Source organism: Cololabis saira, chromosome 17, assembly GCF_033807715.1.
Source record: "Cololabis saira isolate AMF1-May2022 chromosome 17, fColSai1.1, whole genome shotgun sequence".
Lineage (NCBI taxonomy): Eukaryota > Metazoa > Chordata > Actinopteri > Beloniformes > Belonidae > Cololabis > Cololabis saira.
The window spans coordinates 32,967,954-32,994,175 of record NC_084603.1 but is presented as its reverse complement, the minus strand read 5'-3'; the positions used below and the strand labels follow the sequence as shown (position 1 = coordinate 32,994,175).

Sequence of the window (26,222 nt, the reverse complement as noted above, 5' to 3'; positions counted from 1 at the left end):
TCTAATTTTGTGGAGCATGCAGGAGTTGCTTCTGGGAGATGATCTGAGAACGGCAGGTCATCATCTCAGTATCTGGTGCTGGTGGAGTTCAGTTTTTATATTTGTTCCTCCGGCGAAGGAACTTGAAGAAGTTTTTAAACCATTTCTTGAAGCCTTTAACCTCACCAGCAGTTGCTTTCCCAGTGGTCTGATCTGCTGCCTCCCCCTGCTGGTTTTGATTCGCAGTGGTCTGATCTATTGGTTCACCCTGCTGGTGTTGGTTTCCAGTGGTCTCATCTACTAGTTCACCCTGCTGGCCTTGGTTTCCAGTGGTCTCATCTAGTGGTTCATCCTGCTGGCCTTGGTTTCCAGTGATCAGATCTGCTGGTTCACCCTGCTGGCCTTGGTTTCCAGTGGTCTCATCTACTGGTTCATCCTGCTGGCCTTGGTTTCCAGTGGTCTCATCTACTGGTTCATCCTGCTGGCCTTGGTTTCCAGTGGTCTGATCTACTGGTCCCACCTGCTGGCCTTGGTTTCCAGTGATCAGATCTACTGGTTCATCCTGCTGGCCTTGGTTTCCAGTGGTCTCATCTACTGGTTCACCCTGTTGGCCTTGGTTTCCAGTGGTCTCATCTACTGGTTCATCCTGCTGGCCTTGGTTTCCAGTGATCTGATCTACTGGTTCCACCTGCTGGTTTTGGTTTCCAGTGGTCTGATCTACTGGTTCACCCTTCTGGTGTTGGTTTCCAGTGATCTGGTTTACTGGTTCACCCTGCTGGCCTTGGTTTCCAGTGGTCTGATCTACTGGTTCTTGGCACACCCTCATGAATGATTTGGCCACCTTCACGTAAGGATCATTGCTAAAAAGCGGAAGGTGATCCATGGTAATAAAAGGGTGATTGAGTGCGTCGCTTGGTGTGATCCGTGTTTTCGGGTTCACTGCTAACATCTTCTTTAGGAGGTCGATGAATGCTACCGAGTCGTCATAATCTGTAGGGTGCACATCTTGTGGCAGTATCTCCAGCAAATGATCCAGAGAATGAAAGGGAGTAAAACCGTCAGTCTTCTGTCCTGTTTCCTGTGAGAATTGTTTTCGGGATTTCAGTTGCCATACATGATGAGGATACTTCTGGACCAGATTAAAAAAGCAAATGCTATTGAATGCCTCATCCAGGAATTTACTATCAGGTTTCCCACTCAGCTGCAGAATGGTCCTCATGGCCTCGTAGTCATTGTTCATGGGAATAATGTGATCTCCCACGAAGAGGAAAGCCAGGACGCAGCCAAGGGTCCACATATCCACGCCTTCATCCAAGGTGGGATGGTGCAGCAGGACTTCTGGGGCTCGGTAAGACAGATTTTGGACGATGCCTCTATTCCACAAATTGGATGCCTCTGTTGCCAGACCAAAATCAATGAGTTTAGCCTTAAAAGGCTGTGAACGATGGTCGACCAGCATGATGTTGTCTGGTTTGATGTCTGCATGAACCATGTGGATGCTTTTGAGAGCTTTTAGAGCCACCAGCATCTGCTGGGCAATTGGTCGAATTTCACGCACGTGTAGAGGACACCTGGCTCCCATATAATCAAACAAACTTCTGTCCAGCTTTTCTAATACAATGCAAACATTGTTCTTATGCATGAATTGTTCATTACATTTAAGCAAGTTGCTCCTGTCAGGATCAAGCTTTCTGATTTTCTCCAGATTTATAGCTTCTGTTATTCCTTCTTGTATACAATCATTTCTTACTATTTTAACAGCTACAAGTTCGTTTGTAGTCTGATTTCTGGCCCTGGCCACTTTTCCATAAACCCCCTTACCCAGGAAAGCTTCCACTAAGTAATTGGAAGATTTACCGGGGAGAACATCATGGAGCTCCACGTCAAAGAGGGCTTTTGCGTTATTGTTATTGTTTTGCTGCATTTCTGAAAGGTTTTCACAATGCACGGATACAAACTGTCGCTGAAGGTTTTCACGATGAACGAGTTTCAGTTTGTAACGAGCAGAATGAGATTCGGAGTTTATATAACCTATCAGGGCTGACGTCACTAGAGCTGTGGTGCGTCACTTGCTACACGGCGTGCAGTGACGTCATTTCCTTGATGCGGCCGTTTTTCTTGTACTATTTATTTATTTATTATTATATATATACATATATTATATTATTATATATGTATATATCGATTAGTCTCATTACAATGCATATACCGCCGAATGCACTCTGATATTAGTTTGCCGGTGTTCTGCCAATTTCTGCTACCTGCCGAGAAATGCTTTTTGGTTCTGCGCATGCGCACATTCGACTTTCAAAGTTTGACTGCCCCGCCAATCATTTCTTGCACGATGTAAACCGGCACACGTCCTACCCCCTGCTGAATTATTTTTATCCTCGGTGGGGACAAAATAATAATATATTATTACCAATACTAGCAGTGACCAAAACACCTGCAGAAATACTGCAGGAATGACATAGCAGCAGTTAAATGCAGCCTTCTGTAAGCTTTAAATATCCACTGGGCTTACATCAAATACATCAAAACACAACAATAAAAAACAGTTTTCTGAACTTATCAATATGACTCTGTCCTCTGTCCAGTAAAATGGATCACTGCAAAAACTCAAAATCATAACAAGAATATTTGTCTTAGTTCTAGTTAAAATGTCTCATTTTAGTAAATAAATCTCATTACACTTAAAACAAGACTCATCACTGGAAAAAACAACAATTCTCACCTGTTTCAAGTAGATTTTCACTTAAAATAAGTAGAAAAATCTGCATGTGGAACAAGATTTTTTTGCTTGTAATGAGAAGATAAATCTTGTCCCACTGGCAGATTTTCTACTTATTTCAAGTGAAAATTTACTTGAAACAGGTGAAAATTGTCAAAGAAGTTATTTTTCTGGTGATGACTCTAAATGTTGAAATAGCAGTAAAACCACATTCATTGATGAAATGACATAAGGGATGGAAAGGGGGGATGACAGTTTTACAGGGGTGATGATGTTTTTATTTCAGGGGGGATGCCATCCCGCCTCATCCCCCCTCAACTCCAGTACTGTATATCTATCTATCTATCTATCTATCTATCTATCTATCTATCTATCTATCTATCTATCTATCTATCTATCTATCTATCTATCTATCTATCTATCTATCTATCTATCTATCTATCTATCTATCTATCTATCTATCTACCTACCTACCTATCTATCTATCTATCTATCTATCTATCTATCTATCTATCTATCTATCTATCTATCTATCTATCTATCTATCTATCTATCTATCTATCTATCTATCTATCTATATATATACAATAATAATATTACATGCATTATATCTTAGGGCCTACACCATTCAAAGAGCATTTTGTAAGCATCATCGAGAGGGAAGAACTCGAAAAGGAAGGCGAAACCAATGTATACTTCTGCCCAACCTTCATCCCTCCATTGGTTAAATACTTCATACCTCAAGTTGCTCTTTGGAGTGGCTTACTCTTGGGTTAACCTGGTTCAGTTATTATAATTTCCGAATGCCTTTTTATTACCTTTCAGTACATTAAATAAATCTGATGTGTTTAATCTACCCCTAGGTGACCTTGGACGCCATGGAAAAGGTCCAGTGTATGACAAACTGGCCCAGAAGTACAGAAGAGCCGCCTGTAAATCCCTGAAGATCTCATGCTAAAATCTAATTTGATTGTTTTATGCTGGGTCCACTACATGCACAACACATTTATTATTCCCCAGAATTACACTCAAGACAACAAAACAGCCTGCAACACAGAACCTGAAGTGAAAAAGGCGACCTACCTTTGTGGAAAAGTAAAATGTTTGAATATTTTAATATATGTACAGTTAAATTGTTTGAAATTCACTGTGATTGTAGTTGTAAAGAGAGGTATTTGAGGTATTAGGGGAAATTATGGAAGAATTCATTTTTATAGTCTGCAACACAGAACCTGAAGTAAAAAAAAGAAGAAGTGTTTCATCCTTTTCTTTTATAGTAAGAGTGTGTAAATATTACGGTGGAAGTATGGGTGTCATCAAGGTAATGAAAGAAATATATGAAAAAAACATATCTGCATTATCTCCAACTCAGTACTTCTTATCTTTCTGTTTTTGAGCCGCATTCATTTGACGTAAATACTGAAATAGGAGCGCACATGAAATTTAGGAGCGGCTGATTTGACCACGTAAGTACGAATGACGGCTGGCTTGACCGCAGTGGAAGTCCAGGGGGGAAATCGGGAAAATCCTCTCTCTGGATGGCTGCAATCGTTACACGGTACAAATAGAAAACTTAACAGATGAACAAGCAAATTAAACTGTTTTATTTTAATTTATATATTCCAAATATGTGGCCCTGTGATGGACTGTCCAGGGTGAACTCCTGCCTCTCACCTGTGATGAGCTGGGATAGGCTCCAGCAGACCCCCGTGACCCTGCAAAGGATAAAGCGGGTATAGAAAATGGATGGATGGATATTCCAAATATGCAAATGTGTCTGCTGTTGAAAAGGTGTGATTGCGCCTGACTGACAGACGCGGAGAAACGGGGGTTAAAGGTCCCTCATCCAGGGTTTTATGATGGTTTGAGGAAAAAAATGTGGGGCTATCTCCAAAGTTTGGAGCAAATGCAACCAAAGCAGGACAGTTATTGAAAATTAAAAAAAAAGAAGCCTATAGGGAGACCATGACAAAGCATCCGGACAGAAAAAAAAACAACCCTGAAAATAAAACAAAATGCACAATAAATCAAATGGGGAAAAAATTAACCGTAGTCAGTGTTTGTGACCAAACTGTGAGAAATTAGACATAGGAAATTTGATTTACAAACAGAAAAGCCAAACTTAAACTGGCATTAACACATAAACAGAAGAAAATGGATGAAAGTGATTTTCAGCAACCACCACTTACACCTGCTTCAACAAGCAGATCTCGTTGCTTTTCTGATTTACAGGCTGCAGAGGTGCAATTCATATTAATTATCATGATGTAAACAATGTATTTATAGCAAGTTAATAATCCACTGTAAACAAAGGCTTCATAGGCTATTATTCCATGTGGTCATAAAGTCCTTATCCTCAGAAGCAGCGATCTTCAACCCTGGCCCTCGTGGTTTTTAGACGTTGCCCTGCTCCAACACACCTGATTCAAATATCAGGATCACCATCACCGTGTCACCAGGGTGGACACAAGTCTGCCAAAGGTCCACTGCTTTGGTCTGGTGTGTTAGAGCAGAGCAAACAAACCAAAGACGTTTGGAGTGTCGTTTAGACTAATCCAGACCAGGCCCAGGGTGTCCAGACTTATGCAATCAGTGTTGTAGCGTTTGTGTGTAAAGTTTTCCCAATTATTTTATATTTTCCCCTGGACTTTTGTTTGTTGGAAGATCCCATTAAAGATGTAAGAATAGGAAAAGAAGAGGTTTTATATCAACTAAACAACCTCATGTATTTTTCTAACTTTAGCAAGATTTTTTATGTTCTCATGTTGTATAATGCGTGTGTCTGGATAGGAAATTGATCTCAATATCTTCTCGATGTGTCTGTCATTCGTTATATTTACCTCCTTAGTTTACTACAATGGCTCTGAGGAAAATACTTCAGATTTTTGTTAAATACCGGGTTCAGCTCCTGTTTAGTGACAAGGATGCAGATGTGAGGAATAAATGATGTAAATATTGGGAAACTAGATTCTCTGTTTCAGCCACTGCAACTTGCAATCAGGGCAGGATGTTCTAAGATGTTTTAAGCTGTTTTACGATGTTTCCCTTCTGGGTTTACTTAAATCAATGACACTGCAGGTGGACCTTTCTGCTACCACAGAAAACTTTAATCTTTACTGAACAGGTTTTAGTCACCAGATGTGATGAAATCTGGACAACGGATCCCTGAACATTATTGAGATAATTACAACACAGATGCAACTTCCCCCTGCCCTTCAACTGAAAGCTTTAGATCTTATATTTAATTATAGTTTTGGCATAAAGTCAGTGTAAGGAGAAAAAACAAAGTATTGTATTGCAGAAAAATACATTTTATTATATTGGTTTCAGAAGTTAACTTTTAAGCACGTTGATCTTTTTACTGATATTCATAGAAAAAATTAACTGAGAGAAAATTTTACGATCATCAGACATAATTACAACATATCACATCTTAGCATTTCCTGAATAATACATAATATTTCAGTTTTAATCAAATCACTAAATGATTAACTTGCTCCTTTAAAAAACTGCTCTGAAATCATTGCAGAGGTTTTTGTAGGTAACTTGTCTTATGTGTGGTCAGAGTATCCATTTGGCATCAAATATGATGGTTTTTTGTAAGAAAGGATCACTTCCACCCTCTCTTCACCACGGCTGAACCTCCTTGTCGGAGACGAACTTCCCATGAGGCCCTGCGGCTCCAGGCGGCAGCAGGGCCAGGAACACCGGGGTGATGGCGCCCTCGTCAGGGGACTTGGGGGCTTTGGACCCCGCCATGTCGGTGCGCACCCATCCTGGACAGCAGGCGTTCAGCAGGATCTGGGAAAATTTTTTTAAATATATATGTAAATAATGAGACCGTACCAACACAAATTATGCTAATAATATAAAATTATATGATAAAAATAAGTTTTAGTTACCCCGTCGTTCGGCCTCTCCTTTGACAGACGGCGAGCGAGGATCATAGACAATGTCTGAACACACGTGTAACACAAAAAAATGTATGTTAAACATTTAATCTTTAGAAAAATGTGACAAGTGATGGACATAAATCTGACTGACTTCACCTTTCCTCTACTTGTTACACATTATAAATAAGACATGGAAAGACAATCAGTGCGTTTACATGGGAAGTTTAATTCCTCTTTAATTCAGAATTAAAATTAGGTCAGATTTAAAATGAGTAAAAATGACCATGTAAACACCTAATTCTGAATGAAAATGGCCATTCAGAATTAAACCTAGTTCCGAAGTAAGTGGCTGAGTTATTCCGATTTTAAATCAGAATAGAATAATTCAGCGATCATGTAAACACTCATTCCTCTTTAAATGAATTCCGGTCTTTCTGTGCTGCTCGTTCCCTCGCCCGTCTGTCTCCATGACGCTTATATTCCGCGCTGGGCTTGTTTTCCAAACAAAGTTTCAAGATGGCAGCACGCAGTAAACGCTGGTCAAGAGCAGAGACCATTTATTTAATAAATAGCTTGGAGAAATAATTAAAAGAACAGATGGCAGGAAACATAAAAATTGTGAGCTTTTCAAAGTTGTAGCGGCTAAGTTTGTTTTTCTTCCGGAAGACGTAACTTCCGGTCCGCCCCCCTATCCAATCAGAACCTTCCCAACCCCCAGAATTGGATAAAGCCGATCAAACACGTCTTCCATGTAAACCTCAATTTGGAATTACTATTTCCATGTAAACTCAAAGGAAAATAGTTTAATTTGGAATGATTTAAATTCGGAATAATTAATTCCAAATTAAAAAACATCATGTAACCGTGGCCATTAAACCCTGAAGAGCGATGAAACTCACCGTCAGTCCGGTTTTGGACATTCCGTACGCCGTTTCCGGCCAGCCGCCCTGTTTGTGCTCTCCTCTCTTGGCCTCGTCCACGAACCGCTGCATCAGTCCCGTCAGCTCGTCCTCTGTGATGTCCTCGCTGCGGAAACGCTGCTGGAGCTCCGGGCTGCACTGGTTCAGAGTACGAGAGCCCACAAAGCTGGAGACGTTGACCACGCGACCTAAAGGTGTGTTCAGAGGAAGTTCATCGATAACATGTCGTTAGATAAACTTGGAAAACAGGAAGTCCACATACCCTTGTGTTTGCCTGCTAAGCACCAATTACTTCTCCAAGCTCCTAACATCCAGGTCACCAACCCGACCCAGAGGCTTCTTGCTCAGTTACATGGTCTGGGGTTTTAGTCACTTTACAGTTATTCAAGTCACTGAAGGGAGAAACCCATTTATACCGGAACCATAATATTGTTCCTGGAAATCTGGGGCTCAGTTTTCCTCCTATATACAAAGACAAGTGACAAACTTTTTTCTCCCTTAATTTTTAATTAAATTCAGCTGGAAAACATTTCAAGGATAAATATAGATTATGATGGCAAACTAGGTGCACCTTTATTTTTTAAATTCAGGTTGTAGTGAGTAATTGACGCTCAACTGAACAGGGAAAACGGTTATCAATTCAGAATGAAAATCTACAAAACTACATGCAACGAAAAGATGGAAGACCGAATATACAGTTGTTTTAGTATTTTTTTTTCTTATCCTACTACAGGCTGGGCATCAGTCATTTGTTTAAGCGACAGATCTGGATATTTGAAGCAGTTCTGTGTTCATACCTCCTGCTTTGATGAGCGGCATGAAGTGAGTCAGCATGTCTCTGGTGGCGAAGAAGTTTGTCTTGAGTGTGACCTCGGCCTGGACGGCGAACAGAGCCGTGTCTGCCACTGTTTCAACATAATATCCATGTCAGCTGTTTGAATTCACAGATGCATCAACAAATCCTAGTAAGAAATACCCTCTGGAAGGAAAAATACACTACAGAAACAAAACCAGATGTTTTCTGCTGGTTCTAGACAGGAAGGCAGATTTTTCTCAAATATGCTAAAGAAACTGTCATACATAGTCCATGCTCTCATATAAGCACAGTATGCATGCATGGCTTCAGTGCAGCGTTACATGCATCATGTTAGGCCCCGTTTACACGGAGCAAAAACGGAGGCGTTTTCATGCGTTTTGGCTGTTCGTTTACACGAAAACGCAGCTCAAAGCCCCCAAAAACGATCATTTCTGAAAACTCCGGCCAAAGTGGAGATTTTCAAAAACTCTGTTTTCAGGTTTGCGTCTAAACAGAGAAAACGGTGGAAAACGCAGGAAAACGGAGATTTAAGCTTCAGAACAGAATGTGTGACATTATGTGACATTATGCACCAGAAACTCACCAGCGTCATGTGTGCGACCTGTGTTTACAATTAGTTCGGCCACCGTCAATATTTTCTTGTATTTTACCTGTTTTATATTCTAAAGTCCCACTTAAAAGTAACTCCACTTCTCTGTCACTCCAAACGAAAGGCTCTCGTTCCGTCTTGGAAGTAAAGCCTGAATTATGGTCCCGCGTTAAATCGACGCAGAGCCTACGGCGTAGGGTACGCGGCGATGCGCGCTGTACGGTGTGCGTCGCCGCGTACCCTACGCCGTAGGATCTGCGTTGGTGTAACGCGGAACCATAAATCAGCCTTAACTGGAAGTTACACGTGTCATTTGTTGATGTTTTTTCCAGGATTCTGATTGGCTGGCATGACGGGTCCGTGTAAACGAGGATATCTTTGAAAACGTAGAGGGGAAAATATCCGTTTTTGTAAATACCCGGCTACGTGTAAACGTGGCCTAATCGTACCTTTGAATGCTATCCCGGCGTTATTGACGAGGATGTCCACCTCTCCGTACTTTTCTTTGAAGAAAGCAGCAGCGGTGATGATGCTGTTCAGGTCGTTGATGTCCAGCTGGTGAAACAAGGGCTTCAGACCCTCCGAGCTCAAAGCCTGCACGGCCTCCTGACCCCGGCCGCTGAAAAAGCATCACATTTATTATCACGTGGTCTTAACAAATCTTAACTTAATAAATGAGTGTCTGTTTTAATTTGCCCTATGAGGTCTTGAACACATTTTCTTCAGTTACTCATTCTTGAAAAGAGTTTTACTTGAGCACTATCCAGCAGATTTGGTTAATTCACATTGGATTCTTATTCTTGTTTTTTGTCAGAGGAGACTGATAATTAATGCTAGATGAGATGAAAATGTCATTAAACATAAAGTTGAATTTCAATAGGCCATTTCCGCGATGGAAATTGCCCTTGTGCAGGCAGTCTAGGGTCGAGTCCTGGACCCTGAGTCTTTGCCGCAGGTCTTTCCCTGCTCCCCACCCCGTTTCCTGTCAAGCTTCTTTCTAATAAAGGCCACTAGAGTCACAAAACATTTTAAATACTTGAAAAAAAAAAATACATCAGGGAGTCTATGGGTGCAAAACCAGTGCGATGGTGACCGTTGAACCACTCACATTGTACTACATGGAACCGCTGATGAAATACACAATGCAAGTGATGGGAAATGTAGCTGTGGCCACTTGATTAAACCAAAAATGCTGAGCAGCAAAAATTCTGCATAGGCCGACTAAGTGTTCAGACTTGTAGTCTGCCCCAAAAAGATTAGCATCGACCTTAACAGTGTTTTATTAACCAGAATCGTAACAATGAACGATAATTCTTACGTCATCATTATTTATGCCTCAAAAGGATTATGATTCTTTTGTTCATTGTCATTCTGCATCGAGACGCCTGGTGTATGTTCTGATTCCTTTGCAACTGCTTAATTAAATCTACTGGAATCTGGATCATCTCTCAAGTCTTATTACTTGGTAACTTAGACACTCAGTTTCAGTCCAGTTATTCACCTAGTTGGAAAGAACGTATAAAAGAGCATTTAAGGATTTTTTCCAAAACAGATATTTCCACAATTCTTTCATGACAGCCCAAAATCACACGGTGTGTAGGAGCCTTAATGGTGATCAAGTTTAATAGCATTATGCACCTCTGAGTTTAATGGAGCAGAGCTTGTTCAAACTTTGACCATCATAAGGAAATTGTACCTAAGTGTACACCCACACGCAGGCTATGGAAGCATCCTGAGCATCACTGTCCGTTCACTTTGAAAGGGGGGGGATTTACTAACCAGAATCGTAATTCTAATGCTATCACACTGAATTGTGGGGTTTGTGCTTGAGCCCCGCTTCCATCCATAGTTTGGGGAGTTTTTAAACTTTCAATACAAGCATCGGCCACTCAAGTTGCAGGCTGCACTGAGGGTGCTCGCTAAAGACATCATGCATGAGGGAAGGATAGTTTCAAAGTACACAGCTTATTTGTGTAGCTAAAACAAAGAAATGTGGTTGTTTACGATACTATGGAGGCACGTCAGAAGCACGAGCCGTGGAGCGTTTGCATGCCACTTCTATGGGAGCGTAGTGCAAGTCTCTCAAGAGGTTGGTGTATGTGCGCATGTGCTTCGTGGCATCTGCCAGCCATGGCCAGCCTGCGTGGGGCACACGTGGTTGTCAGTTTACTGAGAGGAGCCCAGTGAGTAAACTTTGACCTACTTCCAAAGGTGTGAGTGTCATCTAGGAAATTACAACACTAACAACCTCCATCCAGAGCCTGCTGACGTACTGTATTACAGTCTGGTTTGGCAGCTGCACTGCTGCGGACAGGGAAAGGCTCCTGACGGACATTTACACCTCCCGCTGCCTCAGCAGAGCCACTAAAATAAAAAAAGACAGCTCCCACCCCGGCTCTGACCTGTTTGACCTGCTGCCTTCAGGAAGACGCTACAGAGTCATCAGGTCCAAAACCAACAGACTGAAAAACAGCTTTTTCCCCAAAGCCATAATCGCCCTGAACAATATGTGAATGTCCTTATTTTTTTTTTTAACCGTGCAATGCTTTTTCCCGGCCCATATGTGCAATATTTCACCACATGTGTAGTTAAGTTATGTTATTATCTGTAGATAGGATCTCAGGTCTTGATTTCACCATTCATAATGCACCATAACCTTTTTATATTTCTTATATTTTTTATCTGTTTGCACTGTCTTGCACTGGAGAGCTGGGAATGCTGCTTTTAATCTCACTGTACCCATGTATAATGACAGTAAAAGTATTATATTCTAAAGTTTTACAAGGTATCTGTGTTCCAATAAAACAACTTCCAATGCATCATTTCTCCTTTAGGCAGAAAATTACACAACACTTCGAGATAAAACAGAGATTATACTTGTTTTTCTTCCACAATGCACCAGATTGAGGTGAATACTTTAGTGTGAACGCTGTTATGTGGTGAGACACCTACACATCTCTGGCTGTGAGGTAAACGTCCCCCTGGAACTGCTTGCAGAGCGACCTGACGATGGCCAGGCCGATGCCCTTGTTACTGCCCGTTACCACGGCAACCCTGGTGGACATGTCTGCGCAGAGGAAACAGAAAAAGATCACACACCAAAAAAACCTTCAAAAACAAACTCCCTCTATAGATTATAGAAGGAAATATAATTTCAAACATCAGTATGCAAGGACCACTCTCAAGCAGATGTGTATATCGTTATGGTTGTGGGAGTAAAACTGTGGAACTCTCTACAGAATGATTTAAAGGAATGTACAAATTCACTTAGGTTCAAAAAAATGTATAAAGATAAAATATTTAAGTTATATGATCATGAATAGGCTGGGACTTAAACAGTACTATTGATATATGTGGGTGGTTTCTATTTAAGTGTATATTTTATTGTAAATATTGGTTACATTGACTGTTCCTTTTGTTTTGGTACTGAATAAGGGGCAGGTAAAATAAGACTTGTCTTCATCCTGCTCCTTTTCGGTCATGGGTGTGTAGATTGAAGTGTACAAATGTACATTGTCAAACTATGCACGAAATAAATAAATTAAAAAAAATAAAAAAATAAAAATTTCAGGCAGCACAAAGCAGGACGTGCATTTAAATCTTTCTTCCTCGTGAACTTAAGAGTTGATCTTTATTTAAGCCTTTGTATTTGAGCCAATGTAACATCGAGTGAAGCCTGAATTATGGTCTGCGTTAAATCGACGCAGAGCCAATGCCGTACGGTGTGCGTCGTTGCGTACCCTACGCCGTAGCTCTGCGTTGGTGTAACGCGGAACCATAAATCAGCTTTGACAGTTGTGCAGATTTGCTGAGTCACGATGACAGGAACCGTTCACGTCAAAGTGCTCACTCATACATTTGACCAATGATTTAAGAAAGCTGGAATAATAGTAATAGATAATTGAGCAGATCATAAAAACGGAATACTAACAAACAGAACAAAAAAAGTAATATCGCTACTGCGATCTGTTTAGGTGTATGCAGGAGTCTGCAGGAGTTTTTCAGGACGCCCAAAGCAGCATCAAGTTAACAATAGACATGCAATTCAAGGTCGCCTCTGTTAAATGTATTACTTGACTTTAGAAAACCTTTAACATAAGAAGTTACATGACTTTCCATAGTAAATATCAACCTGAACTGTTTTAGTATGTGCAGAAACCCCCACACACGCTGAAGCTAACTAATAAACGACAGAAATGGACAGTAATTACCTTTACGTTGCGGTTGTAGTGCTGGATAAATCCTTGGTAAGGAAAGCGAAGAGCAGAGCGAGCCTCTGTTGTCAAACTGGCTAACCCTGCAGATAAGAAGGAATAAAAAATGTGGAAACACGGGAAAACAATGAAAAGGGAGGCGGATAGTAAGGTGGTCTGCGCATGGTTTGTGCGCATACCCGGATAAACAATGTGAACACGTGGTTAGTGTGGAGCCGTGAGTGCGGGAGTTTAGTAAAATGGGCATTTGACGCTGTGGAGGTATTTGATTTCCATTCTCTTGTAGTTTAAATAACCGATTAATCGTTTTTGTAATGCCACCACAACGCCATCGTGTTTTGTTTAATTGTTTATGCGTGAAACGAGATCATTGTCGTGCTCTTACGATGTCACAGCAAAAATGATGTTTGACACTGCAGGGACCTGTATTTACCAGGGTTCTGAGTTTATATAACAACGAAGGTACTAACTACCTGTTTATACAGATGTCCTGGTTGCGAAATGTAAAAAAGAGACAGAATAATTCACTGAAATGTGAAGATATTTGCACAAAGATGCAGACTAAGTTACAAAGCGGTGAAAGATAGTGATAACTGGAATCTCCAGCAGCTTTGTTTTCACATCTGGTGACATCAGGAGTTTTGATTTCACATTTTCCAGTACAGCTGCGGTGAACTGTACTGGAACCGACCCTTTGTTTAGAGACAGATGCACATCAGTACAAGTTAGGGCTTGTGTCATGCCTGAGTCTGTTTCACCACAGGTGCTGGTGGGGGCAATGGGAGGTCATAGCAGAAGAGCTGGACGTGCTGCGAGGAGGAGACGGCAGAAACATGAACACACCATCCAGTCTAGTATAAACAAGCTTTCAGTCAACCAAAAATGTTTCACTGCTAGGAGCTGTTTCTTCCTTCTCACACTCATCTCCCACTATTTACCTTTTCTGCATTTACAGTCTCTCTGTGTCATCAGCCACAATATGTAAGGTTGATGAAGTTCCTCCACCAGCGAGGATTAACCTCAACGCTGCTGCAGCCGGCCCTCTTCACTGGTACAACACCTTTAGTCCTCACTGTCCAGTTTTATATGAATGCAACAGGTTATTAAGAGATATTTGCTTGATGATGATTATATGAGTAGCATTTTACCCCAACATTAGATGTAGAGTGATACTCCTCCTATATTCATAGATTTTGCTCAACTGCAAGTTCCGTTATTGTGCATAAAGCAGTTGCTAATGATGTAAAATATACATGTATGTGTGTCCTGTCCCTCCAAACACAGACACAGGCAGAGGACTGCAGACTCTGCAGACTATAGAGGTAATCCAACTATTATTCATTCCAGAGTATTTGATTGGATTAAACTGCAGTACTGGAAAAGTTGTTGAAGTTGCAATAGTGGCAATGGAGAGTATATCAGACATTAGTGTAATGGCTGTCTGAGAAGACTATAGTAAAAATTGCATATATAAATGTCTTTTGTTTTAAAATATACAAAGAAATGGCTTTGCACCTGCATGTAGCTGCATGTTCAGAAAGGGGAGGGCGGTATCTGTTTTAGTCTTTGCATGCTTAGTTCTACATTCATTCATTTCAATCTACATTTTATTTACTTATTTACATTTCTTTTTTCCTTTTTTAATTCTCAAAGTACTGTCACTTGTAAATTGCTACTTTCTTTATGAGAACAGATCCAGGATGTTGCACCTCAGTGCATGTAAATGCTGATGAAGAGCGAGGATGGTGGTGTTTTTTGTTCTTAAACTCCTTTTTTATGTGCATCAGCCTGGTGGGATGGTCATTTCTCTGCCACAGTCGTGTCTTCTCACAACCTCAGCCGTTCTGGACAGCTACCTGGGACCCTACATCAAGAAGTACAAGAAATTTACACCATCTTTTGGTTAATTTCTGCATTTTCTGGCTTGTGAGGATGAATTTGAGATGGTTGGAGGTCATATAAGTCATGTCCTGTTTATGCTTGATTTGACCCTTTATTTCCTACTCACTGGCTTTGGCATGACCCATAAAACTGGATATTTTCTGAATAAACTGTGAGGGCACACGAGCATACAGGAAATCAAACTGCATTTCTCTTTTTGCAGCTGGAAGCCCCGTCTTTCACCCCTCTTGGCTCTCTGTGTCTTTCTGGTATGCGAGCGGCACCGCGGGGAGGGCTCGCCCTGGTTCCCCTATGTGGATGTGCTGCCCAAAACCTACACCTGCCCGGCGTATTTCACGGATGATGCCATGGCCGTCCTTCCAGTCAGCGTGCGGCAGAGGGCCACAGAGCAGCGGGAGGCGGTGCGGGAGATCCACTCCAACAATCAGGACTTTTTCAGGTGAGCTGAAGGGCAAACCCTGTTCAGGGTGTTCAGCTTCAACCCAGGGATTAGAGGTTGGAGCCAGCAGGGCTGAGTTTACCTCCATGTAATACATGACTACTGTCTGTGCTTTTATGGAGCCGTCATTTCACTACGGAAGAGTATTAGGGCCAGGCAGGAGGAAAATAAAAATATTTTAGAAGAGGAAGATTTTTTTTTCATTATGCACTTCGAGAAAAAGGCAAAATGTTGAGAAAAAAGGCAAAATGTCGAGATTAATGTTGAAGTACAATTTTGAGGAAAAAAGATGAAATGTTGAGAAAAAAGGCAAAATTTCGACTTTATTCTTGAAATTGTATTTCAACATTTATCTCAACATTGACTTTTTTCTCGAAATTGTATTTCAACATTTATCTCGACATTTTGACTTTATTCTCGGCATTTGGACTTATTTCTCGAAGTGCACAATAAAAAAAAATCTTCCACTCTCAAATATCTTTTCTCCTGCATGGCCCTAATACTCTTCCGTATTTCACAGCCTGGTATCTGAACAGAAAAAAAAAAAGATTTTTGATTTTGTTTTATTTTCTCTTTTAAAGGTCCCTGCAGCCAATTCTGAGTGAGCCCACCGAGGATGTACTGACCTATGAGGCGCTCAGGTACCAACAGATGCTAAACATCAACTGTTTCAGTCAACTATGGCACATATCTGGCCAGACTTAACACCTGATGCTGCACCAGTAATGCTGTATTTCCGTAATGGGGAATGGAAATCCTGTAGGTAGCTATGGCTGTGTTTAATCCTTGGATGACCGCCAGTCACACAAGTCACTCACTTACTCCCTGTGACTTTGTTTACATTAAAACATGACCTGCACGGAGTGCGAGAGTTTTGCTGCCACTGGCAGTCAGGAGGGGACGAAACAGAACCAGTTTCACAGATGACTTGCTGATGAATAGGTCAGAACCACAAGGGAAGAACAAAAATAAACAAACATCTGGCCATTTAGTATATTCAGTTAGTAAGCCTTTTTATTCGGCACATAACGTCGGTGAACCTAGACCTGACCATCATTTCACACCCTCGGCATATTGAAGCCTTTTGGTTGTTGATTAGCCTCACTGATAAGTGGTTTCCACAGCTGCTACACAGATGTTTAGTCCAAATAGATTACATTCTCTTCAAAATATTCATGTGGAAATGCTTAGTTTCACTTTTAAACACGACTGAGTTCACATTTCAGCTCTGTTCTGTTCATTAATACGTTATTAATCTCTGAAGGGAAACTTCATATTGCAGTAACTCAGTCCCTTGAAGGGTAACTGTAATATGCTATTACCTGGGCAACAATTCACTGTGTTAGGAGTTACTGCAACACGCTGCACCATTTCATCCTGTTAGTTCGTTCAAAGCCTTTATTGTCAGGGCCCAGTAACCATACTAATATATATATATATATATATATATATATATATATATATATATATATATATATATATATATATTTAAGAATAAGGGGAGAATACAAATATATGGGTGCTACAAGACAGCAGTATAGAGCAATGGGTGAAATGAGGCAGCTAAGTGTATTAATAAGTTACAATCATTTAGTATTGTATTCCAGCCACATTTGATTTTTAAATATGATAGTTTATCAATATTCTTCCACGTTTTTAGTAATGTTTTGGACAGTTCTTGTGCAAGAGTCCACGTGTGTCTTGTTCCAGTAGATAATTTCTCATCATTGTGTCCTGTTTCCCCAACGTCTGACCTGGACCTTGGTAGAGTTAAATATATTGTTACCAGCTGAACTGTATTGGTCCCTGCTATAGTTTTTCATAGTCTATCAATGGCTCACTCCCAACCATTTCCTTAGATGAATCTTTTTGTTTTGTTGGGTATTTAAACTGCTATCCTCCTCCTCCTCTTGCAGGTGGGCTTGGTGCAGCGTCAACACTCGCTCTGTCTTCATGTCCCATCCACCCAACAGCTTCCTGTGTGGAGAGGATAATTATGCCCTGGCTCCATTTCTGGACCTCCTCAATCACCGCCCTGACGTGCAGGTAAACGTCTTTCCGTCATACACGATGAGCCACTGGAAATAAAGTATGTGTGTGTTGTATAACTGTAAAGACTATATGAGTCATTGGGCTTCTTGACTTGGGTTTGATCCAATTAGATTATCAGAAACACGTCCTTTTCACAAATCTCTTCACATTTTGTTTTCTGTGTTTGTTTGTTTGTACAAGGTCAAAGCAAGTTTCAATCCTGTGACGAGATGTTATGAAATCAGAAGTGTTTCCAGGACCCTGCGCTACCAGCAAGCGTTCATCAACTACGGCTGCCATGACAACCAACGGCTGTTGTTAGAATATGGATTTGTGGCCACCAACAACCCCCACAGTGTGGTCTACGTGGACTCAGGTTAGGAAACAAAAGACCTAGTGTGGTGAGAAAAACATGGACTAAAATGTTTTTAGTCTGTTTGAAAAATACAAACATTTCAACATAAGTACCCTTTTATTTGATCCCTTAGATCTCCTCTGTGACCTTTTAAGAAGTGATAAGAGTTTGGATAAGAAGATGACCTTTCTCCGAGAGAATTATTTCCTTCAGTAAGTCTGGAGCTTTTGCAATCTAACGTTTCAAATATGATGTTATACAGTTATGAACGTTGTAGAAATGTGTAGTTTTACATTTAATTACATCTTTCTACAGAGCCCAGGTTCCCTGGATATTGAATTCAAAGACAGTTGTGTTAACATTTTCCTTCAAATTCCCTGCTGTACTTCGGAATTCATAGTTATATTAATGAGAGCAAGTCATTCTGGCCCATATGCAGGGAAACATGGCCAGACCATGATACTATCACCAGAGATTGCTGCTGGAGCAGCGTGTTTTCCTTCCTCCAAACATAGATTTTCTAAATCAAGCCAAGTTGCTCATGTATGGTCTCATCTGTCAAAGAGATTCACCCAAACCCTTCTGGTTCACCCAAGTTATATTTTGCTAATGGGCCTTGATGTTCTTTTTGAAATGTTCCTTCTTTTTGCAGCCTTATCGTTTACACCTTTGCTGTTGTGATGATGGATCAGTCACATTAGACAAAGTGAACGAGGTCTTCAGTTGCACCGGGGATACCGTGGTTTCCTTTAGGCCGTCTGAGAACCTTATGCACCCGTTCTGGGGTGATCTCAGTCAGTCGACTACTTTTGGGGCTGAAAACACTGATTTGGCGTTCCTGTTTGCACAAATGCAGTCTCTCTGTGATACTGGTAGAGTTCAAACTCTTAATAGGTAGTTGGTAACCTTTTTAAAAATCACTCTTTTTTTCGGAGGTCTGAGAATCCACTTTTGCGTGTTTTAGGGATTTACTTCCACTTCAAAGTAAATGTCAGACTTGAATATATCGCTGTTTTATGAATTACTGAATTAATTTTACCTTCAAATTTACAACTCCAATGATGTTGGTTCTTTTTTTCTTGTCTGTTTTATATCATTTTCTTAAGACGTCTGTCTCCATTGGATGTTTTAAGGCTTCAAGGCATCACTTTACCAGATACTGTTGTTTTTAGTGAATTTCTTCTCATCCCTGCCAGTAATCTCAGTGTGTCCAGTGACGGTCCGAGCTGGAGGCTGATGACGGCTCTTAGGTTGCTGTCCTTGCCATCGACACTGTAGTAAGACTACACCTAAGAATTTTTGCTGTAAAATCTGCATTTGCATCCCTTAATGAGATTACCGTACTTTCTTTAACTGTTGTAGTGGAAATTAACTGTGCTTTTTTTCACAGTCACCACTGGAAGGCGGTGTTGCTGGGACAGGTTGTGTGTGAGGAGACAGAAGAGTGGAGCGTTAGGACAGCTACGACGCTCTGTCAGCGACTCCTGCTAGATGCAGACAGAGCTCTAGATAAGGTGGACACAAACACATCAAACTATTTTCAAGTGGTGCAACACATGCACTGACTCTTTTTTTGTTTTTTTCTCTCTGCCTGTGTATTTAGATCTCACATCTTCTCCAACAATGTGAGCAGCCAATCAGGGAGCAGCTAGCTGTGGTCAGATCGTTGCAGCAGGAGGAGAAGTGCATCCTTGAAAGTTGTCTCCAGGCACTGAGAGAAAGAAATGGCAACGTATCGTTGTGCCAACTGCCCATTGGAGCTGTGAGCTGAAGAGTCTTGATTAAGGCTGTTGGCTCAACGCCTTCCTAGCGTGCAGGCGGAGGGATGGACTGGTGAGCTGCACCCAGAGGAGCAGGTCTGATCTTTGATTTCTTGGAAGAGCAGCTGCCCTCTGCAACCGTGAGGCTCTATTACTGAGATCTGCTGAACCCACTTAAAAAGGTCACATTTACATTCAACTAAAGAAACTCAGAGATGCACCGTCCAGAGATGAAACTGTGAAGAAATGGTTGCCGATGTGATTGTGATTCATTACTTGAAAGAGTTGCAGCATCTTTTATCCATGCATTTTATGTATATGTGTTTTATTTAAAAAAAAAAAAAAAAAAATGCATTTCTGATCAGTTGTATTTTGTCTTAGGTTGCTGGACGGTTCTAAACACAACAACTGTAACATTATACAAGATCTTGTAATGGCCTCGTTCAGACAAAGCAGAACTATTTTTGTATGTACAAAGAAAGCAACAGCAAAGTGTTGTCCTTTTCAACGGAATGTATTTTTCATCGGCCAAATGAAACTTTACAGTCAGATTTAATGAGGGTTGTAGTTTTATAGTATGAAAGCAACCTGAACTATCCAGAGACAGGATATAAACTGGAGTCTGAAGGTCAAATGTGTCGTGATGTAAAGTTAACTGAACAGTGTGGCATTAGCATGTAAATGTGTTAAACGAATATTAATGATCAGTTCGGTCGCAATTTTGGTCAGAGCTGAACAACAGCCTTTTTCCTGGGGTTACGCTGGACCGTCTCCATGGCAACCGTGGCTTCGTAGAGGGGAACCGCTTCCTTTAGCTGAGGTCTGCAGAGACGAGCAAAGTTGATATGATGGGGTTTGATAACAGTTGGTAAATAAAGTGTATGAAGCTGCATACAATTAAATGTTATTTTGCTGAAGTTGGATGCGTTTGAGTTACCTGAGTACTCCAACCGACATCTTCTCCACAATATCCTTCAGAATATCTAAAATAGCAGTTAAAGATATTAAATGGGGCATGGTAGGAGAAAAAGTTTTTCTGTGCTTTAGAGGATAAACCTTTCGAGCATTTGTCTGTCTGACGTAGCTATAGACTCAAAAACCCTGAACTAATACAACTCCTTCACTTCTTTGTTGCTGTCTTGGTCTGTGAATTCAATGATGCAACAAAGAAATAGCTCAGAGCATAACTATCCAGCCTCACCATCTTTATCTCGTTCATTCTTCAAATCATGCTGCAATTGCTGTACTAAAGTGGGAAATTGGATTTATTGGGTTGTTATTATAAAATTCTCAACAATTACATTGTTAAATTATCCGAGACAACAGAACTAACAAGACATGACCAGTGTTTTGTCTCATGTTTTATATCCTGACTAGGATATTTAACTTCTTGTTTTCTTATATTACATTACCAGTTAAATGTTGGAATTTACGAGCTCCTATTTATTGAATGACAAAAACACACTTGTAAACATTGGTGTAAAGAAGCTCATATATGCAACAATTCCTACTGTTCCACTAAAAAAAAACTCAACAAAACGCAGACGAATGAACGGACACAGAAGCCCGGGGGTTTACTGAACCGATATGTGATGTGCTGCGGGGAATGCAGTCATTTCCTCGCGTTTATTAACTGACAGGTGGCCTTTACGTTATGCCAGCTTCTCCATCTGAAGTGCAGAGGAACCAGTTCAACAGATAAAACCATGAATCAGTACTAACTATCCATGACTCCACTTCAGAAAGGGGTAAGGAGTAAAACTCCCAGTCAACTATTTCTGAGGTGTGGTCATGATGCTCATTACATCATACTACTGTGTTGAAATGTTCCTTTCCACGGATGTACCACTAATCTCACAAGAGGCTCTCCCAAAACAAAAAGAGGTGGAGTGTAATGCAGCTATTCCCTCCATCTGAAACTGGCTGCTATGAAAGAAAGTTAAAGGAGGTACAAAAGGGAGCCGTGGTTAGGTTGTTAAGCGAAGGATACGGAGATATCGTCCTTGCTGCGCCGATGCCGCTGTCCAGACTTCACAGTTGAGGAAAGACACAGAGGCCGACTTTAAATGCAGGAATCTGCAATCTGGAGGATCCAACTACAACAAACAGAAGAAGAAATGGAGAGGTGGAAAAACTGATCATCTCAAATATATTCCAATCTTTCCTGCTTATTATGCAAATACAAGGCTGGCAGACGACCTGTATACTTGAAGTTATTTTATCGTGTTTAACGGAAGAAGCTACGTAAAATAATAAAATGAATGAAGATGCTTTTATAATTGGGTGCAGGCTGACCTGCAGGTCTTGGTGGGATGTGACCCAGTGACCGCTCACTCCCAGGACGCTGATGATGTCACACTTGTGAGGGAGTAGTTTCTTCTCCTCCAGCTTTTCCTCCTCTTCATGCAGACAGACTTCAAACAAACAGAAACATGCTTTTATTTTACTATAAAGCCCTTAAATTAAAACACTAATGAAAAATGTTTTTACCTCCAGAATCTACAACTATGTCCACTCCCAGCCCTCCCGTCTCCTCCATGATGACCGACAGCAGATCTGATGAGCCGTTATACACGGGAATAACCCTGGCTTCATACATAAAGACACAAGAACAATGAAGCTTATAACATGGACAAAACTAAATGTCTGTAAGTGGACAAATATCTCAGTAAAGGCTCACACAAATGTTATTGAATGCAGTTTATAATATCTACACGGTGGGGAGACATTTTCATCAAGACAGTTTACAAGAGAAAGTGTTGGTTTTATCTTTGGGTTAAAATACTAATCAAGTGATACAACCACATGTAAAACAGCAGTGACATAACTGCAGGAGTTACAAATCCAGAAAGAAAGCAGGAACATAATTCAGTTGGAAAGACAGAAAAAGAAGCTCTCACCTACTAAAGGATGTTGAACCCCTGAGGAAATGTGAAGGTGAAGAGAGAGGGATAATCCCAGAGACAGCAGAAAAGGAGCACGTGCATGAGAGGAGTGAGACCACAGCAGCAGACATTTAAGGAGGAAATCACTTTCAAGAATATTCTACACACAGTCATGAGGAAGAATGGGTCTGTACACACCAACTTGAGGCCGGAGCTGCTCCAGGAAAGTGTGTTCTTGTGGGGAATGCGACGTTGTCAGAACCTTCACTCCATGATAACAAGCCAACTGGATGCACATGAGGCCAAAGGGCTTGGTAGCGAGAGGAGATGAGAGCGTTACTTGCAGTCACACGCACATATCTGAGTCATGCTCAAGCTTGACGGTTACAGTTGTACTGCAAATATTTCACACTGATGTCATTTCCAACATACGCTGCCTCCGTCCATGACGAGGAGTGTGTGTCCGGCTGCCATGCGAGCATGTGTGTGTAAAGCCGTGTAAGCACAAAGGCCATCGCGCAGCGCTCCAGCGACACACACCGAGCTGAGTTTCTCTGGCTTCTGAACTGGGGAACGAAAAAGACCCCACAAGTTTACAGAAAACCTTTGTACTTGATTTTATTCTCATGAATATTTTGGATCCAATATACAATTAATAGGAATAACCTGTAAAATACCCTTTAGTGATAGAATTGTTGTTTTTTTCCACATCTTTTGAATGTTTTTCATCTAAAGGAAGACCACAGCCAACACTTGTGCAGGAATTTGAAGTGAAGTCAGACGTTAGCTTTAAGTGAAAGCAGGAGGAAGTCTTTACACTTAAGGTGCTTTTACGCTTCTGTCAAAGTGCCAGGGGTACTTCACTTTAGATTTAAAAATGATGAAGTGCAAAGGAAAGATGGACACAAGACAGCAGCATGAAACTCACTCTGCCTGGCCTCTTTTAAACAAGAGCAGAGCAGCCAAGAACATTTTAGGTCAGAAAGACCTTTTTTTGTCTGAGGTGACCTGCCACTCAGCGGAGGACTGCGTGTGTGCTACAGAATATAGAAAAGGAAATTACTCTGCTCAATAGACATTTATGTTAGATAAAATTCATAGCTACAACTGAAGTATACAAAGAAGTATATAGAAGAAAAATAAATATATTCATTTCAAAAAGCATGTGTGTGAATCTTACCTAAATGATATTCATCTACATCAATGACTTCACATAATCCAGAACACGGAGAATCCAGGGGAAGGATGCCTGGAGAAGGAGAAGTCAGATAGAAGCAAGATGTGATAAAACAGTTCAATATTTATAGTGCACCTGTAAAACTGATACGGGTAATAAAAAACACTGTATAAAAAAGTCCATGTTATTCTATTTACCATGTTGCTGGATAGAAAATGATCCAACAGTGTTTCTGATCATAATAATGATAAAGTGTTTAATTTATCAGCGCCTTTCAAGGTATCCAAGGTCACCGTACAAGAAAACACAACAGTAGGGCACCGATGCAAGACCAGAGAGATCTGATTAATGGAGGGTGTTCTTGTGATAATGCAGGCAGCAGAGTTTTGGACTAGTTGAAATTTGTTGATGGATTTGAGAGGAAAACCAGAGGAGGGGGTTAAAGAACCAAAGTGGCAACATTTGTAGGCGACAGCAACAGGCGAACACAGTCAATATTTCAAAGGTGAGATATGTAGAGCGGGTGATGTTCTGGATATGTGATGTAAATGACAGGGTGCTGTCATGGAGGACACCCAGAGTAGATTTAGAACCAAGCCTGAAGCCTGAAGCCCAAATCATTCCTCATTTTGTCCTCTCATTTCTACCATTAATAAACAATGTCCACAGAATATCAACATTTCTCACCTACAACCTCATCCTCCGGCTGGAAGAAGGTTACCTTGGGGCCGACTGTAGGAGAAACACAAATTGACCGGTAAAACAAGTGCTGACAAACCTCCATCAGTGCTCTCCCTTACACATTACTAGTTGCATGACAGTATTTATTTATTTGGCACAATCATGAAATCTCAGTGCAAATTGTGTTTGGAGGTTAACCACCTTGAAGGACCACCCCAGCCACCTCTCTGCCAACAGGAATCAAATCTCTCTGGATCCCCACATCACTGAGCAACTGCAGTAAACAAATAAGCAGAGAGATCATCAGTCAACACTGTTTAAGTATCTTTAAGTCTTTAAGTGTCCGGTGTTGACATTGCCATTTTCTATGCTCATTTTCCATGACATGATTTTAGAAAGACCAGGAGGTAAGAGGAACACCACTTCAACCCTGGGAGAAGAGATGGTGGTGATCGAGGAGTGCAGATATTTGTTCACATAGGGTGTCTAAGAGGAAGGACAGAGGGAAATGTTGAGGACAGTTTTCTCCTTCAGTGTCTTTAGAAAGATGCTGCAAATATTCTATAGTCTGGTGGAGAGTACAGTCTTATCTGTTGTCATCAGCTGGGGCAGCAGCATCAGGACCAGTGACTTAAAGAAAACTAAATAAAGAAGAAGAAGAAACTCTTTGCTGGGGACTGTCCTGGACTCTGTAGAGGAATGCTGCATAAAATGCAAAACATAACTACGGCCGTCACATTTACGTTACATTAAGTAACTGCATCACAGTTCTGGCATAAACGTGTGTAAGAGCTATGATGACATTCAATTGTGATAAAGGTTTAGTCAGTGGAAACATACATTTTTAGATTTCTCTTCAATATGGTGAATAAATACTTTCATCATTCAATGTCAAACCCTATTGTGTAATTTTCATTAGAGGTTGAATCGACTGTAGGATCTTATTTGATTTAAATGATATGCACCTGAAGATCCAGTGAGCTGAGTCCACAAGCCTTCACCTGAACTCTGACCTGATGGCTGCCTAAAACATCTGGGAGAGTCTGGAGAGACAGACATGCTTTCAATGACACAAACACACAAGTTGTTATACCTTATTAATGCATTTGAGCCCGTCTTAAAGGAAAATGAATAAGATGTTTACGAAAAATCACAAAACGGACGCTTGTTGTTTCATTTAAAACTCATGAAATGTTTCGTCTGCATTTATAGGTCTAAAGGTAGAGTCAGAGTTTCATGCATTTGAATGATCTTTTTGAACCAATATTTCAAAATTTAAAAAACAAAACAAATGTAAATGTAAAGCAGAAGTGTCAAACTCACCGTCTCCTGGATGACGAATTTGGGTTCAGCATCATCCTTACTTGCCCGGCAAAACAATCCTTTCATTCTGCTGCACCTTTAATTAACTTTAAAAATGTATTTAAAACAATCTTTAAATATGACCGTACACAAACTCCCTGTTAAGAAAGAAATATTCTGTATAATCGAGGTTGCTAGTGGATTTCCAGTTGTTGCTGTATTGATCAGCTGACCGCTTCTTCTTCTTCGCTGTTTCTGATTAGTGACAATAATGACAGCGCCCCCTCCCGGCTCTCATGGTACCAACAACTCAAGAGAGAAATATCTAAAATAAAACTAACTTACATGTATTTAAAAACTTGCTTACCTACAAGTACCTGCCTCAAGCAAGTATTTTAATTGTTTTTCTTCTAAACATTGATTAGATGTTTTTTCTATCTAAACCAGAGAGGTGAACGGAAGAACATTTTAAATATCTGGCCTTTTCATGCACTTAGATGACATTCGTAAAGATGTTTTTATATTTTTCAAATGGACAACTACCAAG

At 40.7% G+C, this 26,222-nt stretch overlaps 3 protein-coding genes across 4 annotated transcripts; 1 reads left to right on the top strand and 2 right to left on the bottom strand.

Moving 5' to 3' along the window:
• Nucleotides 1-6,000: 6,000 nt before the first annotated feature.
• cbr1 (carbonyl reductase 1) lies at nt 6,001-13,292 on the bottom strand. Its single transcript, XM_061745512.1, has 7 exons — nt 13,141-13,292; nt 11,882-11,996; nt 9,379-9,548; nt 8,321-8,428; nt 7,503-7,711; nt 6,613-6,666; nt 6,001-6,511 (listed from the first exon to the last, which is right to left on the bottom strand). Exons 2-7 carry the CDS (start codon nt 11,992-11,994, stop codon nt 6,338-6,340), a joined length of 828 nt encoding a protein of 275 aa, XP_061601496.1. The 5' UTR covers nt 11,995-11,996; nt 13,141-13,292; the 3' UTR covers nt 6,001-6,337.
• A 54-nt stretch (nt 13,293-13,346) lies between these two features.
• Nucleotides 13,347-20,727, top strand: setd4 (SET domain containing 4). The gene is made up of 13 exons (XM_061746151.1): nt 13,347-13,404; nt 13,907-13,997; nt 14,099-14,194; nt 14,428-14,465; nt 14,931-15,019; nt 15,248-15,484; nt 16,066-16,125; nt 17,401-17,530; nt 17,717-17,891; nt 18,004-18,082; nt 19,067-19,147; nt 19,261-19,384; nt 19,474-20,727. Exons 2-13 carry the CDS (start codon nt 13,922-13,924, stop codon nt 19,639-19,641), a joined length of 1,353 nt encoding a protein of 450 aa, XP_061602135.1. The 5' UTR covers nt 13,347-13,404; nt 13,907-13,921; the 3' UTR covers nt 19,642-20,727.
• Nucleotides 20,126-25,911, bottom strand: cryzl1 (crystallin, zeta (quinone reductase)-like 1). 2 transcript variants are annotated; one of them, XM_061746154.1, is made up of 13 exons: nt 25,697-25,911; nt 25,339-25,416; nt 24,575-24,647; nt 24,380-24,424; nt 23,696-23,764; nt 22,948-23,081; nt 22,714-22,825; nt 22,531-22,551; nt 22,121-22,219; nt 21,926-22,044; nt 21,621-21,726; nt 20,568-20,613; nt 20,126-20,452 (listed from the first exon to the last, which is right to left on the bottom strand). In XM_061746154.1, the coding sequence occupies exons 1-13, from the start codon at nt 25,760-25,762 to the stop codon at nt 20,356-20,358; spliced, it is 1,065 nt and encodes a 354-aa protein (XP_061602138.1). In that variant the 5' UTR covers nt 25,763-25,911; the 3' UTR covers nt 20,126-20,355. The 2 variants fall into 2 exon arrangements, with proteins under 2 accessions (XP_061602138.1, XP_061602139.1); XM_061746155.1 differs by lacking the exon at nt 22,531-22,551.
• Nucleotides 25,912-26,222: the final 311 nt, after the last annotated feature.